At 36.5% G+C, this 17,836-nt stretch overlaps 2 protein-coding genes across 2 annotated transcripts; one reads left to right on the forward strand and one right to left on the reverse strand.

The window, feature by feature from the left end:
* Window positions 1-342: 342 nt before the first annotated feature.
* On the reverse strand, window positions 343-9,235 carry LOC149062082 (uncharacterized). The gene is made up of 4 exons (XM_089215978.1): window positions 8,410-9,235; window positions 8,149-8,285; window positions 1,441-1,496; window positions 343-1,362 (listed from the first exon to the last, which is right to left on the reverse strand). Exon 4 carries the CDS (start codon window positions 1,188-1,190, stop codon window positions 354-356), a length of 837 nt encoding a protein of 278 aa, XP_089072104.1. The 5' UTR covers window positions 1,191-1,362; window positions 1,441-1,496; window positions 8,149-8,285; window positions 8,410-9,235; the 3' UTR covers window positions 343-353.
* A 1,382-nt stretch (window positions 9,236-10,617) lies between these two features.
* LOC149062083 (uncharacterized) lies at window positions 10,618-17,424 on the forward strand. Its single transcript, XM_089217738.1, has 2 exons — window positions 10,618-10,765; window positions 16,677-17,424. The coding sequence occupies exon 2, from the start codon at window positions 16,677-16,679 to the stop codon at window positions 17,298-17,300; it is 624 nt and encodes a 207-aa protein (XP_089073864.1). The 5' UTR covers window positions 10,618-10,765; the 3' UTR covers window positions 17,301-17,424.
* Window positions 17,425-17,836: the final 412 nt, after the last annotated feature.

Genomic DNA, 17,836 nt, shown 5'->3' on the forward strand with positions numbered 1-17,836 from the left:
ACAAATGCTATATACTACGTCGAATATAATTATTTGTTGGTAATGAATAAAAATACTATTTTTAAATATATTGATAAAAATAAAATATAAAAACAAAATTGAACAATGATAAAGATAATGAAGTTTTATAAATAGGAATAACAGATAACCATTGTTACCGAAATGGTTTATGTGATATAAAATATTGAATTCGATAAATGATAAAATTTTATCACAAGACGTTCAAGAATACCAACATTTTTCGAAATCGACAAAATTTAGTCACGGCCGATAAAATCGATAATTTTATCGAATGTGACAAACATGTCGCATAATTCAAGAATTGGCCCCCTGGTTTCATTTAATTTTTGTCGTTATCGTTTTTTATAAGATATTGAATATGGTGTTTTCTTTTTAGTAGATACATTTTGACATAGGCTGCTATCTGATGGTAATCTTCGCTTTCTCATGTTTCGAACATTTTGAATTTGATATGTTTTTTTGAAAACTGGATTTTCCATTCGTTTCAATCTGTTCTTCACACTGGCAACCTTGTTAGCTTTTTTAAAATCTGGATCTTGCAATCGTTTCAACATGCTCTTACGACTGGCGATCTGGTTTGCTTTTTTTACATCCAGATCTTGCAGTCGTTTCAACATGCTCTTACGACTGGCGATCTGGTTTGCTTTTTTTACATCCGGATCTTGCAGTCGTTTCAACATGCTCTTACGACTGGCGATCTGGTTTGCTTTTTTTACATTAGGATCTTGCAGTCGTTTCAACATGCTCTTACGACTGGCGATCTGGTTAGCTTTTTTAAAATCTGGATCTAGCAGTCGCTTCGACCTGTTCTTACGACTGGCGATCTGGTTTGCTTTTTTTCCATTAGGATCTTGCAGTCGTTTCAACATGCTCTTACGACTGGCGATCTGGTTTGCTTTTTTTACATTAGGATCTTGCAATCGTTTCAACATGCTCTTACGACTGACGATCTGATTAGCTTTCTTTAAAACTGGCTCTTTTAATCGTTTTATTGTACTTTTTAAATTTAACAATTTTCTTTGATTTGTAGCAACAATATCATCAGACGCACGGCTTAATTGTTTTCTCAATTTATCCTTTTCAAGTTCTTGGAAATGAAGAACAATGTTTTCGCGTGATATTTTTATTGCTTCTTTTTTATTTTGTGTACGTTTACACGGACGTCCCATTTTATGAAAAAAAATAAATAAATATTAAATATATATATATATATATATATATATATATGACAAAAAATTAAAAATTAAAATAAACTTACAGCTAACAAAAACCTTAATACTAAAAGTTAAAAAAAATAGTTAAATAAAATAACAATAACAACAACAACAACAACTGCTACCTCTGTCAACAAAAAAAAAATACAAAATTAGCTGATAATTAGAGTATATAATATTATAAAAGAATTAATTTGAAAATTACCTTAACACAAGTCACAATCACAGAAATCCAAATGGACCAAGAAATTAAAGAATGATCTAAAACAAAATTAAGAATATTACCAAAAAGAAATATATAATAAAAACACTCAAATGTTAGTAGCACCGCTAATTAAAAAATATTTGACATTTCCAAATATACAAATACATGATAAATTCTTAATTTAATCATTTTACTTTATTAAATAAAGTAATTATTATTTTTAATAAATATATCTATAATATTTTAAAAATTAGGTACAATTAAAATATTAAATAATATCTCCTACTCACAGTATCTAATAAGTAAAATATGTAAAAAGAACATAGGAAAATAAACTTTAAAATTAATATTATTTTACTACCAGGAAAAGTAATTAGAATATTGATTTAGTTATTTTAGTTAATGAATAATAAATTCAATAATGTAATTTTGTAATTTATTGTTATTTGATTATGATAAAAATGTGTTAATATTTTTTTGAAACATGACTTAGTAAGACAAAACAACTGAACTGTTTTTATTCTACACACATTCTTATGTTTTTAATAAAATCTAGTATCATATTTTAGTATTATGAGTAATTGTAATAAATTCACTTAATTAATATAAGTTTATTACTGTCAAATCTATTTTATCACTTCATTAAACGATATATAAATATTTTTAATTTAATTATTTTTATAGAAAACACATGGATATAAATATATATTATGAAATAATATAAGTTGTTAGACAATTATCAATCCCTCTATTTCAGATTTGTGACTTAACCAAGTTTACGCTAACCTATTGATATACAAATTTATTTTAAACACATACGTATAACAATAATATTGTCCATTCAATTACCCAGCAAAATTGACTAATCTAAATGTTTAATATAAATAATTATTACAATAATATTCAATAACCAAATGGTAAATATTTTATGGAAACAAAAAAATAGATCACTCCGTTCAGAATCTAAAATTAAAGAGCTTTATATTTTATATTAAACTATTATAGGTATTTATTATTTTTCAACATGAAAATCGTATTATACTAGCACTTTTTAATTAGTAATCGGTCAAAGTCTATGGAAAAAAAGTCCGAACACATTCTTAGTGTCGGACAAACAAAAAGTCCGAGAATACAAATTATTTTATTAAATTTTCATTTATAATTATATAATTTATTATTCATTTTAATTATTTTAATAGGTACCTAGATACATGTAATTATCTAGAATCTAGATCTATATAATAACCGTGGTAACATTGATTATCGCTTGTAGATACTAGATAGTAGATAATATAATCTTATGGTCGATAACATGTAAACACACAACCACATATCATGGCGATAGATATATCTTAGTTCATATACGATCTAAGAGATATATAATAATAATAATATATATAGATAATTAACTATAGTGGATTTCCGTTATATTTTTGTTAGTTATAAGAAATAATAAGAATAAGAAAATAAAAAAAAATGTATAATTATATAATACGTACCTATATGTACAGAAATTTTTAAATTTTAAAAATAAATATTAGTTAGGTATAAAGAATATTTTGTATTTTCGGACTCTTTGTCAGAAACTAAATAATGTGCTTAGACTTTTTGTCCGACTATAAAAACTGAATCCGGACTTTTGTCAAACTTTTTTTAAAACGGAGTGATTAATTTTAATTAATTGCTGTATTCATAAAATGTACAATGTACATACACACTACACGTCTACACAACTTAATAAACGAAAAAAATTATTCTCATACATTAGGAAATTCTTGACATAGATGATACTAATATAATATATTATACACGAATCGATGATTGCAAAAACGTCATGAGTCAATCATTTAAAACTTTTGGATAATTGATAAAAACTGTACAATATAAATATTTTTGAAAAATAAATAAATTTAAGAAAAAGTACTTATTAAAATATATCATATACCTACTAATAACACTACAACTAGGCCGGTTTAGACGGTATTTTCACTCAACGCATACAAACACATGATAATATGACTATAATTATAGTATATACGTTTTTACTAACATCTCAATTTCAAAAAAAAAATATATGACTCGTGACGTTTCTACAAACATCGATTCACAGATTGTTTTACTGAGCATAATATTCAGTTTAGCATTTGAAAATTATTGAAGCATAAACTTATGATAATTTGTGAAAAACTATAAATAATTAATCAATATGAGACGAGTAAATTTATGATGAAAAAAATTATTTAAAAAAAAAACTTTGTGTAGTATTATCAAGCTTTAAATACCAACGCAAAGTGATATTTACAATTAAGCAAGCTCCACTAATATAGGCTATAATACTAACAGAAGAAGGTGGCCCGGGCAATATTCAAATAATACCTAATATTAAATAAATTTCATTCAAACTCAAAGTATGGATCTAGAACATGATACATCAATCGGATCACCTCCCGTAAACATAAAGCACCTATGTAGTATGTACCTACTAGGTATTAAAATTATAAACTTAAGTAGTTACTCACCAGAAAAACAATGTATTTATTAGATATATAAATGTGTATGAAAACTAGTACCTTTCGATTGCTAAAAACACACTAAATCAGAATTTACAGAATTTAAAATATAATATAATCGACGAGTTGGTGCCAATAACTTTAGGTAGAAAGTAAGGTATAGAAAAAAATGTATTTTGATACTTTGTTGCGCGTGTCAGCAATTACTAAGATAACGATTACAATTTCGAAAGTCCAAAAGAAATGTATTTTGATATTTCGTCGCGCGTGTTGCCAATTACTTAATATGACGGTTGAAATTTCAAAGGCCAAAACATTATATAGGTACAGCAATGAATAGTATCTATGACTTAGACCCACACATTGAAAAACATCGGTAGAATACAGGTTAAATTATCAGCGAGTACAGGCAATAAATTACGATAATGATAACTAATTAAAAAAAAAATAAATAAATTGACAATGATACTTGAGACATATATCGGTAGAGATAAACTTCCGATTTTGGCACTCACGTTAAATTACGAAAAAATTGGATCATTCGACGTTCTACTTCACTACCTATTACAGGAAAAAAAACACGGCAACACAAATATTTAAAGTAAGTACAATAGGTATTGACGTAACTTTATACCTATTAATAGTTTATTTTTTAACTGGATAAGTAATGTTAACTCACAAACAATTTGAATTTCTTTAAATGCATAATATAATTTGCGATGAGTAAAAAATGTTTCATAAGATTTGCTTTCGTTAGTAATTCTTGAACAAATTTACATCGGAGTGACGTTTTATGAACCAGTTCAGGATTAAAATTATTTTATAAATCATAGTATATAAAAATCGTAGAAATTATTTGAATTTAAATTTTTTATTCAAACTACTTAATTATGAAATTGATCGCAGATCTTTATTAGAGAATTTAAATTTTAATACCAACCCAAAAAAAAACGAGAAATAATAATTTATTTTTCTTACGCAACACAAAAACAAATTATTCCCTAAATTCACCAGCAAATATGATAACTTCATTAGGTAATTTTGCCAATTAAGATCTATTTCATTGTAGTAGTAATGATATTAAACAGATATATGGTTTAATTTAAATTTTCATAATATTATCAATCTTTATACTACGAGATTATTGTTATTATTGTTATTATTATTAATTTATTACTTTTCATTATATACAAATTGATTCCCACACACTGTAAAAGCTTTCTTTTCTCTATGAAATTATATTGTAACTGTTATATTTGTACATCCTTTTTGTAAATGGAGTTTTTTTTTCTCCGTAAATAAATAAATAAATAAAATAAATAAATATACATATACCATATTATATATTATATTAAATCAGAGGTTCCCACCAACCTATGGTCCGCGGACCATGCCTACCTACAAAATTTAAACAAATATTTTAATTTTATATTAATTATATTAATTTAATATCTTTATTAGTAAAGGAAATACAAGCCCAAAAATTACATTAACTTATTTTTATAAAAACAATACAATATACATTTTTTTAATAGTATGTAGTAATTTGTGTTAATTGTTGATAAATGTAAAACTTTTACTTAAACTTGAACAAAAATAAACAATATAATATGTAAACTATAAGGAATTTCACTATATTTTATTTAGTCATAACCTAAATTCTAAAATGTGTAAAAAATTGATTCTTGGCTATGAGAATAAAGTCTAAAATCTATGATGGTCCGTGACGTATCAAAATTTCTCCAAGTAGTTCACAGTGTCAAAAAAATTAAACTGCTGATTTAAACATGTTTCAAAATAGTATACCTAGACATAGTAATTTGTATTTTGCACTCTGTTCATTCATTTTACTAATTTTAATCTTGAAATATTATGCAATAAGATATATTTGTGTGGCATTGTCACAGATGTCATGAATGCCAGTACAGGATCCCTTGCCCAACAATTGAATTAACTCACGATAAGTACACACTGTTAAGCATTATACATACTTTTTTGTATAATTTGTAAATAACAACAACAGTCATCTTTTAAAATTATATAGATTACTTTTTTCTGTATTGTCTACATATTTTTTTTATTAGGTATTATAAATATTATTCACATATCATACAATCATAAAGTTATTATTTAGGTAAATGTGTTTATTTTAATAAATACCCATAAATGTTTCTTTCTATCCAGCTATTTTTTTATGTACTGAAATACAATTGTACAGTTGTAATGAAATAATGAAACTACAAAATATAAAATATCAATGTGCCAATGCAAATTTAATTTACTATTAATTTTTATAAGCTGCACTGTAGTTGTTTTATGAATTATTTAAAAATTATTGATGCAATTTTCATGAAATTAAATAAATTTTATAATAAAAATAAATTAAATAAGCATTATTTAAATGTATATATTATCTCATCAAAATGATTAGATTAAAAATATATTTATTATCTTATGTAGATAGGTATCTAATTATTTGATTATCTATGCCTAACCATGTCTATAAATCCTAATTATATTATTTTATTTTTATGATCTTAACTCTATTTATATGCTAAACACAATATCATCATTCAAAATTTTGGGCTTTAAATGATTTATAATTTATTAACAATATCAACTCTGAAATAATATATTAAATATAGTTATTTATGTATTATACAGATGACCACTATCAACCATAACTATTTTTATGGTGACCAAACTGCCACTGCCCCTGTGAATAACAGTGAAAAAAAAACAAGTAAGCATGCAAAAGTAAATTATTTAACTTCAAACTGATTAATTTTAATTTTTAGATGAAAAAAGCAAGAAAAAAGTAAAAAAAACCTAGTATGTATATTGTTACCTATTGAGTATTCTATGTGATTAATTTCACATAGGTACCTAATTTATTTAATTTTTTTTTTTAAGAATGTAAAACATGCAACAAGCGCCACTATGGCTACTGCCGGTTGCAGGACCATGTCCGCAGACCGCCAAAACATACATATAAAAGTTGGTATATATTGGATATTAAATTATAATTAATTCAGCAATAATTAACATGTATTTTGTTGTTTAAATCAGAATGTGGTATATGCAACATCGCCCACGGAGGCAAATGCTGGTGGCAAAAGGAAAAGCCGGTAATTATTGAATTCAATAAAACAGTTCCCTGACTAGGTGCAATTTGAATATGATTATTTTAATAATAAAATTTTTTAAATTTTAGAAAACAAAAAAGGACCTAAGAGAGGTCCTCAATGATAAAAAGAGAAAACCAGTAAGTTTTTTTTTTATACTTAAATATCACTATGCACATATCGAATATTTAAATATAATTATATTTATACTAAGTTCCTGTTAATTATAATCAAACCATGTCTTCATTTTATTTATTTATCAGTGGAATATCCAAAAGAAGAGTTCAATCTTCAGGAATTATTAAATTATACTCTCTATTTAATTAAATAATAGGTATATGATAGTGCAATTTAATTGAAATAACTAAAATAAAATAGCTCACTTTTGGTTTTCATGACCACACAATATCAAAATACATTCAGAATCTAAAACATTAAATGTGTATTAAGGATTTTTTTTTGTAATGTAACTAAACAACCACCCTCTCTCCCAAAAAAAAAATCCTGAATATCACTGATGTTCATTAAAAAAAAATAGGGTAACTATCATCCTCAAACACCACAATAGTGAACCACTAAAGAATATGTGTATACACTGAAGAATAAGTCATAGTCAAACTTGGCATTTTACTAAATGCCAAATAGTCAAAAAAGTTCATTTTTTATTCAATTTCACTATCAGTCTAGACATTTAGTTAAATGATTTTAAGAAATTAAAAAATGTAACAATATTTTCTATTAATTATTATTAATTAATTTTTATATTATATAAAAAAAAACCATTGGTGATAGTGAAATTATATAAAAATGTAATTTAATAAAATGCCTGATTTGACTATAGGCCTATCACATATACACTATTCGTAAAACTATAGTAAATACAAAATATTATCTAATTCTGTTGTAGAAAAAAGAAGCTAATGGACCCAATCATATGGAGGTGGAGGAGGATGACATCCAATTAATTAAATTTGAATAAAAAAAAAATTAATAATAATAATTCGTTTTTTTCATTTTCGATCATTAAAAAAAAAAAAAATTCTACTTATAAAAAATTCAAAATGTTATAGTACTTGTGCTTATAATACGTTGAATAGTTGGTTGAGAATGAGTTTTGCTGGTTGAAGCAGACAGATATGTTAGCCAGCATAACGTATGCATCAATAAATAAGTACACTTTTTTAAATCAGCCTCCTCAGGGTTATAGGACCTGAAAATGTAGGTTAACAAGTATTAAAAAGTCCAAGACAAATGTGTCAAAAATTGTAATTCGCAATGTATACCAAAAAAAAAGTACTCACCGAAAAGTGTACAACAGTGTTAATAATACGTACCATACATTGTGCTAATTCAATTATTGCTTTGAAATGTCTAGGCATAGTAGCCCATAATCACATCGGTTGTAGTTGGAAATTCATTGATCAAAATATATTTTATTCCGACAAAACAATTTCAATGAAAAAAAATAAAAATAAAAATAAATCACACGTGCAGGCTACGATTAATATTCAATTCACAGCCAGAAACCACTATAACTAATTAAAATTAAAAAAGTAAACATACCTTGTCGAAACGAAAGGTAACTAGTTTCATTGGGCTTCGAATGCAAACAGTTCCGTTGATAAATTAAACTAATAATAATAATCACTACTTGGTTATTTGATTACACCATATTAACAAAATACAATAAAAACAACTAGGTATAACGTTCAATTTAACCAAAACCAGAAATTGAAACTCACTAAAAACTTGAAAATAATTATAATTATGTATCTGTCATACTGCAGGCATTAATACGTATAACGAATAAGAATGTAAAAAAGTCGGAGCCTCCTCGCGTTATCAGTGTCATCACATATTCACATCTCTCCATCATGCGTCGTTCACGTGGTTCCGAAGAGAAAATACGGCACCAATTACTAAAACTATTATTCACACAGCATCGTAATAATTAATATAATATATAGTCGCACATTTTTACACTGTATAGTGTATAGACACAGATTATATGAATAAGTTTCATATCATCTGTTGTCGCGGTCGTTATCGCAACGACCGCGGCGTCTCTATCGACGTCCGCGAGATCGCGACCGACAACCGGTCTGGCCGCCGCCTGCGGCACGGCCGCCGGCCCGGCCAGCGGCGGTGACGGCGGCGACAGCTTTAGGGTATGGTCAGACTAGACCCGACATCGGCCGAATTAACGTTCTGCCGAATACGGACGAAAACGTCCGAATAAAATAAAAGCATGAAATTAAATTGCACCGGTCACATTATATCCGATAAATACGGCCGTATACTGCCGACGCCGGACGAAAACAAAATATTTTGTTTTTTCCGGCCGAATCGGCCAGAAATAGTTTATTTAATTAAAATGAAAATATATAAATGTAGGTATATTATTTAATTATGGAAGTTTTAAAAATAAAAAAAAATTGTATTGGATTTATTTTTATAAAAACATTGAATTATAATTTTTGTCATTTGCCTTTCGACATTTTCCTTGATCAGTAGTACGATTACATATTAATATAATACTATAAACTCAATACTGTCTACTCAACTACCTACGACATTATTAAGTTAAGTAACTTGTCATAGTTTGTTAATACTATTTTGAATTATTTTAAATTTCATTATTCTGCCGTAAATATGGTTGACTGTGAAAAATTAATCAATTTAGTATTTGAAAAAGAGCCTTTGTGGAACATCAAATCAAAATGTTACCACAACAGAGACGTTTGTAGAAAGTTGTGGAATGAAATTTCTTTTTTATTATTTCAACATATTTTACTTAAGATTTTTTTTTAAAGGATTTTCAATCCATTAACAGTGGAATATTTTTAATGTATTTTAATTTTTTACAAAAAGGTTGATAGCCAGTTTTTTATTTTTTATTAATTTTTCTAAAATACAAAACATACTTAACATATAAGTTTTAATTACATAAACATTAAAAAAAAAAGAATAAAACATATTATTTAATGTATTTAAAGGTTATAATATTTTATTTTATTTGTAGCACTTACCTCAAAGTAACTGTTAATTTTTCCGCAGGTGTAATGCATTTCCTAAAATTTGATTGTTTTTCTAAAAAAGGTTGAATTTTTTCTAAAATATAATAAAAAGTACTTGGAGACATTCGCATGTACTCGAAAAATTTAATCGGTTGAACTAAAAGCTTGGGGAAAAGTGTGTGAAATTCTCCAAATTTTTCCCTCTCTTCAAAAATATCATTAACCCAAAACTGTTTTTCTTTTTTTTTAGTCAATAACAAATACTTTATAACTGGATTAGTGTCTAATAAATACATTTCATCAGTGACGTCCATAGTGACTGAGTGTTGAATTGTAACTAGTTAAATTAGAACTTTAACCATATATTGACTATTTCATAATTCTGGTGAATTCAACCGAAATTCTGTTGTAGTCTGACCATTTTCATCGGACGAATTTTTTCCCCGATAATTCGGCAGATGGTGCCCGAAAAATATTCGGCCGATGTCGGGTCTAGTCTGACCATTGACTTAGCCGGACCGCCGTCAACGTCGTACGCAGTGACAATCGTAATATATATATATAAATATTCGGATAATAAACGTGTGTGTCTAAATAATACGTTGTAGTATTTATTTATTTAAGATCCAAACCGTTCCTACACCTACATTGGCGCAGTCGAGTAAGGAGTAAGGTAAGTGCTAATTTTAATAAAAATAATTTTACGTAAATTAAAGTAAATTAGCACATATCAGGTTAAAAGAACCTACAATAGGTGTCCTGATCATACCGGTTCCTAATATTTTTATTCAGATTTTTTTTTTTTTATTATTAATAAAATATTAAGGGCTTGTCCAATCTAAGGTGGTAAATTGTAGCAAAATTTGCAAAATTTAGCGTAATTCCTACAGTGCTAAACTTGGTTTAGGCTATTTATAGATTGGAAAGTACATATCTCTACCAGCGATAGCCCGAGTTACGTAATATCGTATCCATCGTAATTTAATTAGATAGATAATAGCAATTAAATTTAATCTGCACAATGGTTACTAAATGCATTAGTGAGTTAAATATTGTCGATATTAACAGGGAATTATTGAAACGTGGTATTGAGACCGGGGGGTCCAAGGCCGATAAACTCTTGGCTTTAGAAGAGTATATTCGGACCAAGGAAAGCATTGACCCAAGATCAGTACGGTTTGGGGAAACTGACGAGACGTCAGCCCAGGTACCGGAAGGGAAAACATCGGAGGCTCAAACTGAGGAGGATGAGGTCAACTCTGAAAAGAACTTGATAAATCAGTTTATGGAGCAGATGTTAGACAGGCTGGAGGGGTTGGAAACAACGGTCGACAAGCAACAATTGACAATCGCTACTCTCAGCGAGAGCGTGGAACGCTTGGAGTGGGAGTTAGCAGAAGAAAAGCATAGGTCGACCGAGCGGGTGGAGCAAGCAAGTTGCTCATGCCGTGAAAATTCCCAACAACCATCAACCAGCCATATATCCGGAGCCAATCAGATTTGCCCGGACGAAAGTCAAAATCGTCCGGTCAAAACTCAAAGTGTGAGTTTTGAGAGCCGATGGGCGAACATACGGAGCAGATTGACCGGGGAAAACCCGAGAAATCGGAGTTCTTCCGGAGTTTCCGGTAACCGGTCCGGAGTGTCCGGTGAAATGTCCGGAGTCTTCGGTAATCTGTCCGGAGTGTCCGGTGAAGTGTCCGGCAGAAGTCATAAGGAAGCGTTACGGAGTAGTTTTTCCGGAGTAAAACGCGTGCATTTCCCGGACAGCCTGCTCATCCCTCAAAATGAGCTAAATATGGCCCGTGCGTCGATACCAGAGTTTGCCGGTAAGAGGGAGGAAGACCCAGTGCGGTTTTTGCTCCAGGCCGAGGCAATACTTGAAGAAACTGGTATCCACAAGGCTAGATGGGTGACCGTTTTGGCCCCTCAGCTGAAGGCACAGGCAGGAACATGGTGGGGAACCATGAGAGCGTTGGACTTACCATGGCAAGAGTTCAGGTCTGAACTATTGGAAAAGTTCAACGGGGACGAGTTGCAGTCGAGTCTGCAATCAGAATTGTTGAGCACCGCTCAGACCAAGACCGAAACACTGGGGGAGTATGTCCTACACAAGTACCAGTTGTATCGGAGGTTAAACCTTAGTCTGACAGAAGAAGCGGTGGTAATGACAGTGATTGGACTCATGCGTGATGAATTTAGAATTCATGCACGTATACAGCGACTGAAATCGTTCAGCGAATTACGAGCGCTTGCCCATGTTCTGGATGGTAGCAAGGCCGTAATATCAGATAAGGCGGGAGTGAGCACCAACGTACCACCAAAGTTAAAATGGTTGGATAAACGAAAAGCTGAGAGTGCTGAGAAATCCCAGGTGCCGAATCCGAAGCAACGACTATCTTCGGGAGCAGGATGCAGGGTATGTGGTAGTCATGACCACTGGCAAGCTGCATGTCCAAAAAGAAAGTCGGAGTCGGGAAACGCCAAAACGACCGGCGGGACCGCCGGGTCCCGGCCGGCCAGGAAGTAACCGGCGGAAAAGTCACGAGTCGTCCGAAGAGTGGTAAGCAACGAAGTTCAACTCGGGCAGTGAGTAACGTTCCGATACAGGAACCACAAATTACAAGAACTGACCCGAAAAAACGGAACTTCGGAGCAATACGGACCGGAGACTCGGGAAATGGCCCGAAGAAGTCGGACCAAAAGAGTTCTGAACCGGTAAAATCCGGTAAGAACGGCATTCCTCCGGAGAAAAACTTTGGTCACCCGAAGATAAGCTCCGGAGTGAGGAGTTGTCCGGTGAAAACCGTCGAGCCTCCGGAGAAACACCGGAGAAAGCGCCGAAATCACCCGAGAAAACCCATTGAAAACGACGTTCCGGTAAAGGAACCACAGTTCGCGACAATGGACCGGGAAAATGATTCGGTGATGGAAACGGGTTCCGACCACCTGGACAACAGGTCGGGAAAATCTTTAAGAGTCGAAAGTGTTCCGGACAAAAGTGAAAATCCCACCGAGGTGAGTGATGTTTCCAATAAAAATGTCGCGGACAGCATTTCAAGTGATGCGGAACAAGATGAGTTAACACAGGAGTTGTTAATTTGTCCGGTCACAGCCGAAGATTTTTCCGAGGAGTTTATTCCTTATCCACGGGAAAAGTGCAAGAGGAGAGACTCAGATACGGACTCAAAGTTCGAGTTGAGAGAACGCTTTTCGGATCTGCGGACCGGAGTGTTAGAGTCTCCAGCCATTGCAACGGTGTCAACGGGGAAAACTACAGTAACGGATATTCCGTTACCGGCCATAGAACTAGAGTTTGCACTCGGGGCAGTAGTAGCGCTACTGGACTCCCAGGCGGCGAGGACATACGTCAAACCGTGGGTGGCAAAGAAGTTTGGCCGGAGTTTTACCGAAGAACCGGAGACTGTCCGGATGGCGGACGGTCGGACCCAAGAAATTACGGAGTTTTCCGAATTTCGGGCCCAGATAGTGGATCTGGAGGTAAGCTTCAGGGCAGCAGTGTTAGACGATCTCATCGGAGATGTCTTCCTGGGCCATGATTTCCTCGTGGAGCAACAAGTCGCTTGGGACTATAGCGGTTGCATAATCCACCTGGGGAAAGAAAGACGTGTTTCCGTGAGTTGGAGAAATTCAGTAACTCCGGTCACCGTAGGAGTGGACCTAACAACCGCAGGATTACCCGAAGGAGAGTACGGTATGCGGGTCAAAGAAGTCCTATGCCAATATCCGGAGGTTTTCTCCGGAGAAGTAGGCAGAACTCGGGTGATAGAGCACCAGATCCGTCTCAAGGATCCAAATCCGGTGGCTCTAAACGCTTACGGGTACTCCCGAGAGAAAAACGAGGTGATTGCCGAAATGGTGCGAGACATGGAAGAACAGGGTTTTGTTGAACCTAGCATCTCTCCATGGGCTGCACCGGTGGTACTCGTGAAGAAAAAGGATGGCTCACGTAGATTCTGCGTTGACTATCGCCGTCTGAACATGCAGACGGAGTCGGACCTACCCGATGCCGGATCTCCATGACATGGTCCGAGGAATGGGTGGAGCGAAGATTTACAGCACCATGGATTTGAAATCGGGATACTGGCAGGTGGGTCTCTCACCAGAGACACGTCCACTCACGGCGTTTAGGACCCAAAGAGGATTATTCCAGTTCAGAGTAATGCCTTTCGGACTTAAAAACGCCCCCGCCACATTCTGTCGCTTGGTAAGCGAGGTCTTCCGTGGGTTAGTTGGTAAATTTGTGTTGGTTTATTTGGATGATATTGTGGTATACTCGGAGAGTCCCGATCAACATCTAAACCACTTGCAGAGAGTCTTGGAGCGACTCCAGTCTTACGGTCTGACGTGCCAACCGAAAAAATGAACATTCGGGGTGGCACAGATCAAATTCCTAGGACACGTCGTGGACGGTGAAGGAATAGACCGGGAACCGGAGAAACTGACGGCGATTCAAGAACTACCGGTCCCAAAAAAGACAAAGGACGTGTTACGGGTATTAGGCGTTTGTGGTTGGTACAGCCAATTCGTGCCACACTACGCCGAGATCACAGCACCACTCACGAGTCTGTTGGCCAAAGGGACCAAATGGCGTTGGTCAGAAATTGAGCAAGAGGCGTTCCGGAAGTTGAAGGAGTCTTTGGTGTCCGCACCACGGCTCTGCCCTCCTCTTCCGGGTAAGCCATTCAATCTACAGACCGACGCAAGCGAAGTCGGAGTTGGTGCCGTGCTCTTCCAGCGGGGGGAGAGTGGTGATAGGAAAATCATTTCCTACGCCAGCAAAAAACTCAATCCAGCACAGGGAAGATACTCGGCAGTCGAACGTGAATGTCTAGCCATAGTTTGGGCGGTTGACAGGTTTAGGCCATATCTTGAGTCTGGTAAGTTTATGTTATTCACGGATAACGCGGCACTCCGATGGTTACAGCAAGCCCGCTGTACCAACAGCAAACTAACGCGATGGGCGCTACAACTCGGGGCTTTCGATTTTGAAATCCGGCACGTGCCTGGAGTAGAAAATGAAGCAGCCGACGCGCTATCCCGTTGTCCGGTGGGACCGAATACAGTGGACGAAGAATCGTTGGAGAACAATATCCACGATCCCCCTGTGATTCGGCCCGGAGTGTCCGAAGAAACTTCCGGAGTCTTCGGTGATCTGTCCGGCGTGTCCGGAGGATCCGGTGTGGGTGCAACCCAGTGTGGAGCGATCCAAAGGGTCTGAAAAGGGATGACGAAAACGTCACATGGCAAGTTGTCCGAGAGTGGCAACAAAATGACCCGAACATACGGGAGATAGTTGGTAAACTCTCCGGAGACGGTGCAAGGTTCGGTCGTCTTCGGAAGTTGTACATCATCCGGGACAAGGTGTTGCACCGCCACCCACGATCCATCGCGCATGGAGAAGAGGGGGTGGTTGTTCCGGTGGACAAGGCCCAGATTCTGCTACAAAGGTTTCACGACCACGATACAGCGAATCACCCAGGGTGGAAAGAAACGTACCGAAGCATAAAGAGTCGTTTCTTTTGGGCCGGTATGCGTGAAGCAGTGCGAAATTACGTGCGGGCGTGCGACGTTTGTGCACGTGTAAAACCACTGAATCGCAAACCAGAAGATCGGATATGCACCCGAGTCCCACGGCAACCTTGGGAGGTGCTGAGCATCGATCTTATGGGTCCATACCCACGAACGCAGAGGGGTAAGACAACGATTTTGGTAGTAACTGATTGTTACAGTCGCTGGGTAGAGGCGTACCCCTTAGGAAAGGCGACGACCAAATCGATTGTGGATACATTCGAACGGGAGTTGTTCCCACGGTTCGGATACCCGAGGGCATTATTGTCAGATAATGGCCCGCAGTTCGTGTCCAAGGCAATGGGAGACGCACTAAGGAGGTGGGGAGTGGAAGGATGGACGACTCCAATATACCACCCGCGTGCCAACCCGGTAGAAAGGCAAAATCAAGAGTTGAAGAAAGGGTTTCGAACCTTACTTGTTGATAAGCCTCATCATCTGTGGGATGTCTACCTGCCACACGTGTTGTTCTCCGTAAGAAACAGGGAAAACCGAAACACCGGACAGTCACCGGCCAAAATGATGTTTGGTCGGGAGATCAAGGCCCCCGGAGATTGGCAGCTCGAGCTGGCCGAAGGATCCCGGGACGCGGGCAAAAATGGTCCGGAGTTGTCCGGAGCAGCGCGGAAACCTCCGGTAGAAATCGAAGATTCTCCGGTGGAACCAGATGATATTCCTGTGGTAGAGGGGGGGGGACCCGGTGGTTTCCGGCCCCAAGGGCCCCAGGACCCATATACCCCCAGAATCCCCGGGAAGAAACAATCTGTCGGTAGGGGATTGGGTATACTACAAAGCGCATCCGCAGTCAAGTGCGGAGAAGCGTTTTCACGCGGGGTTCGCCCCGAAATGGTTAGGTCCGGTTAAGTTGGGTAAACCACTAGGAACTGGAGTGTTCTTGACGGAGGGTAAACACCCTACTAAGTTACATGTCTCAGCGATGAAGCGAGCTGTAGGACCGTCAGAGAACACTAACTAATCATACCTTGTTTCAGATGGCAGAACGCGCCAATAACCCGCCACCAAACCGCAACAACCGGCCATCCCGTGGCATGATTGCCACTCACGTGGAGAAGCTCCGGGCAATGGCCGCGCAGTTGTTGCGGGAAGCCAGGAGGCTCTCCGGGGATGGACCGGAGGACACGGTGGGCGGTTGGTCGGCCGAACGCGCGGCCACCGCGTCGTTCGGCCGGATACGAGCAAGCCCGACTGCATGGGCCTTGTTCGAGCGGGGTTTCGCCGAGGGACGCCGGTCCACCCGAGCGAACACCCCACAGCCCGAAGCCGCCAGGCCCAGGGCAGGACCACCCGGGCGAGTGCCACCTCGTCGAACAGCACCGGCGTACCAGCGCCACGACGTCCGGGATGGACGTGGCCGGTTCCGGCGGCCAGCGGGGCAGCCGCAAGCCGACCCGACCGACGAGCGGCCCGTGGTGCAGCCGCAAGCCCAGCAGCCCGTGGTGCAGCCGCAAGCCCAGCAGCCCGTGGTGCAGCAGCCAGCAGAGCAGCAGCTAACTCCACCAGCAGGCACCCAGGAGCAGCAGCTAGCCACGGTGGAGCGGTGGATCCAGGCCATGGAGGTGACGCCCGGGGACCCGGTAATCCTCCACGTGGACTAGGTTGCTCGGTCGCGTCTCGTGGACTCGGGGGGGAGTATGTCGCGGTCGTTATCGCAACGACCGCGGCGTCTCTATCGACGTCCGCGAGATCGCGACCGACAACCGGTCTGGCCGCCGCCTGCGGCACGGCCGCCGGCCCGGCCAGCGGCGGTGACGGCGGCGACAGCTTTAGCCGGACCGCCGTCAACGTCGTACGCAGTGACAATCGTAATATATATATATAAATATTCGGATAATAAACGTGTGTGTCTAAATAATACGTTGTAGTATTTATTTATTTAAGATCCAAACCGTTCCTACACCTACACTGTGGTATAGCCGGTATAAGTGCATTTCAAATATCTATAATAATAATTTGAGCATAGTGACAGTCACTGAAATATCACGTATAACATAACAATATTTTCGAAAATTTTAAATTACATATTGGTACCACTGTATTAATCATAATGATCAAGCCACGGACTATATAAATATACAAGGCTGTTCAATATTCATGACATGGTTGGAGGGTGTGGGGAGGTTGACCACGAAAT

The sequence above is a fragment of the Diuraphis noxia genome, unplaced genomic scaffold (genome assembly GCF_037042655.1).
Source record: "Diuraphis noxia isolate RWA-SAM2 unplaced genomic scaffold, SU_Dnox_SAM2 contig0001, whole genome shotgun sequence".
Classification (NCBI taxonomy): domain Eukaryota; kingdom Metazoa; phylum Arthropoda; class Insecta; order Hemiptera; family Aphididae; genus Diuraphis; species Diuraphis noxia.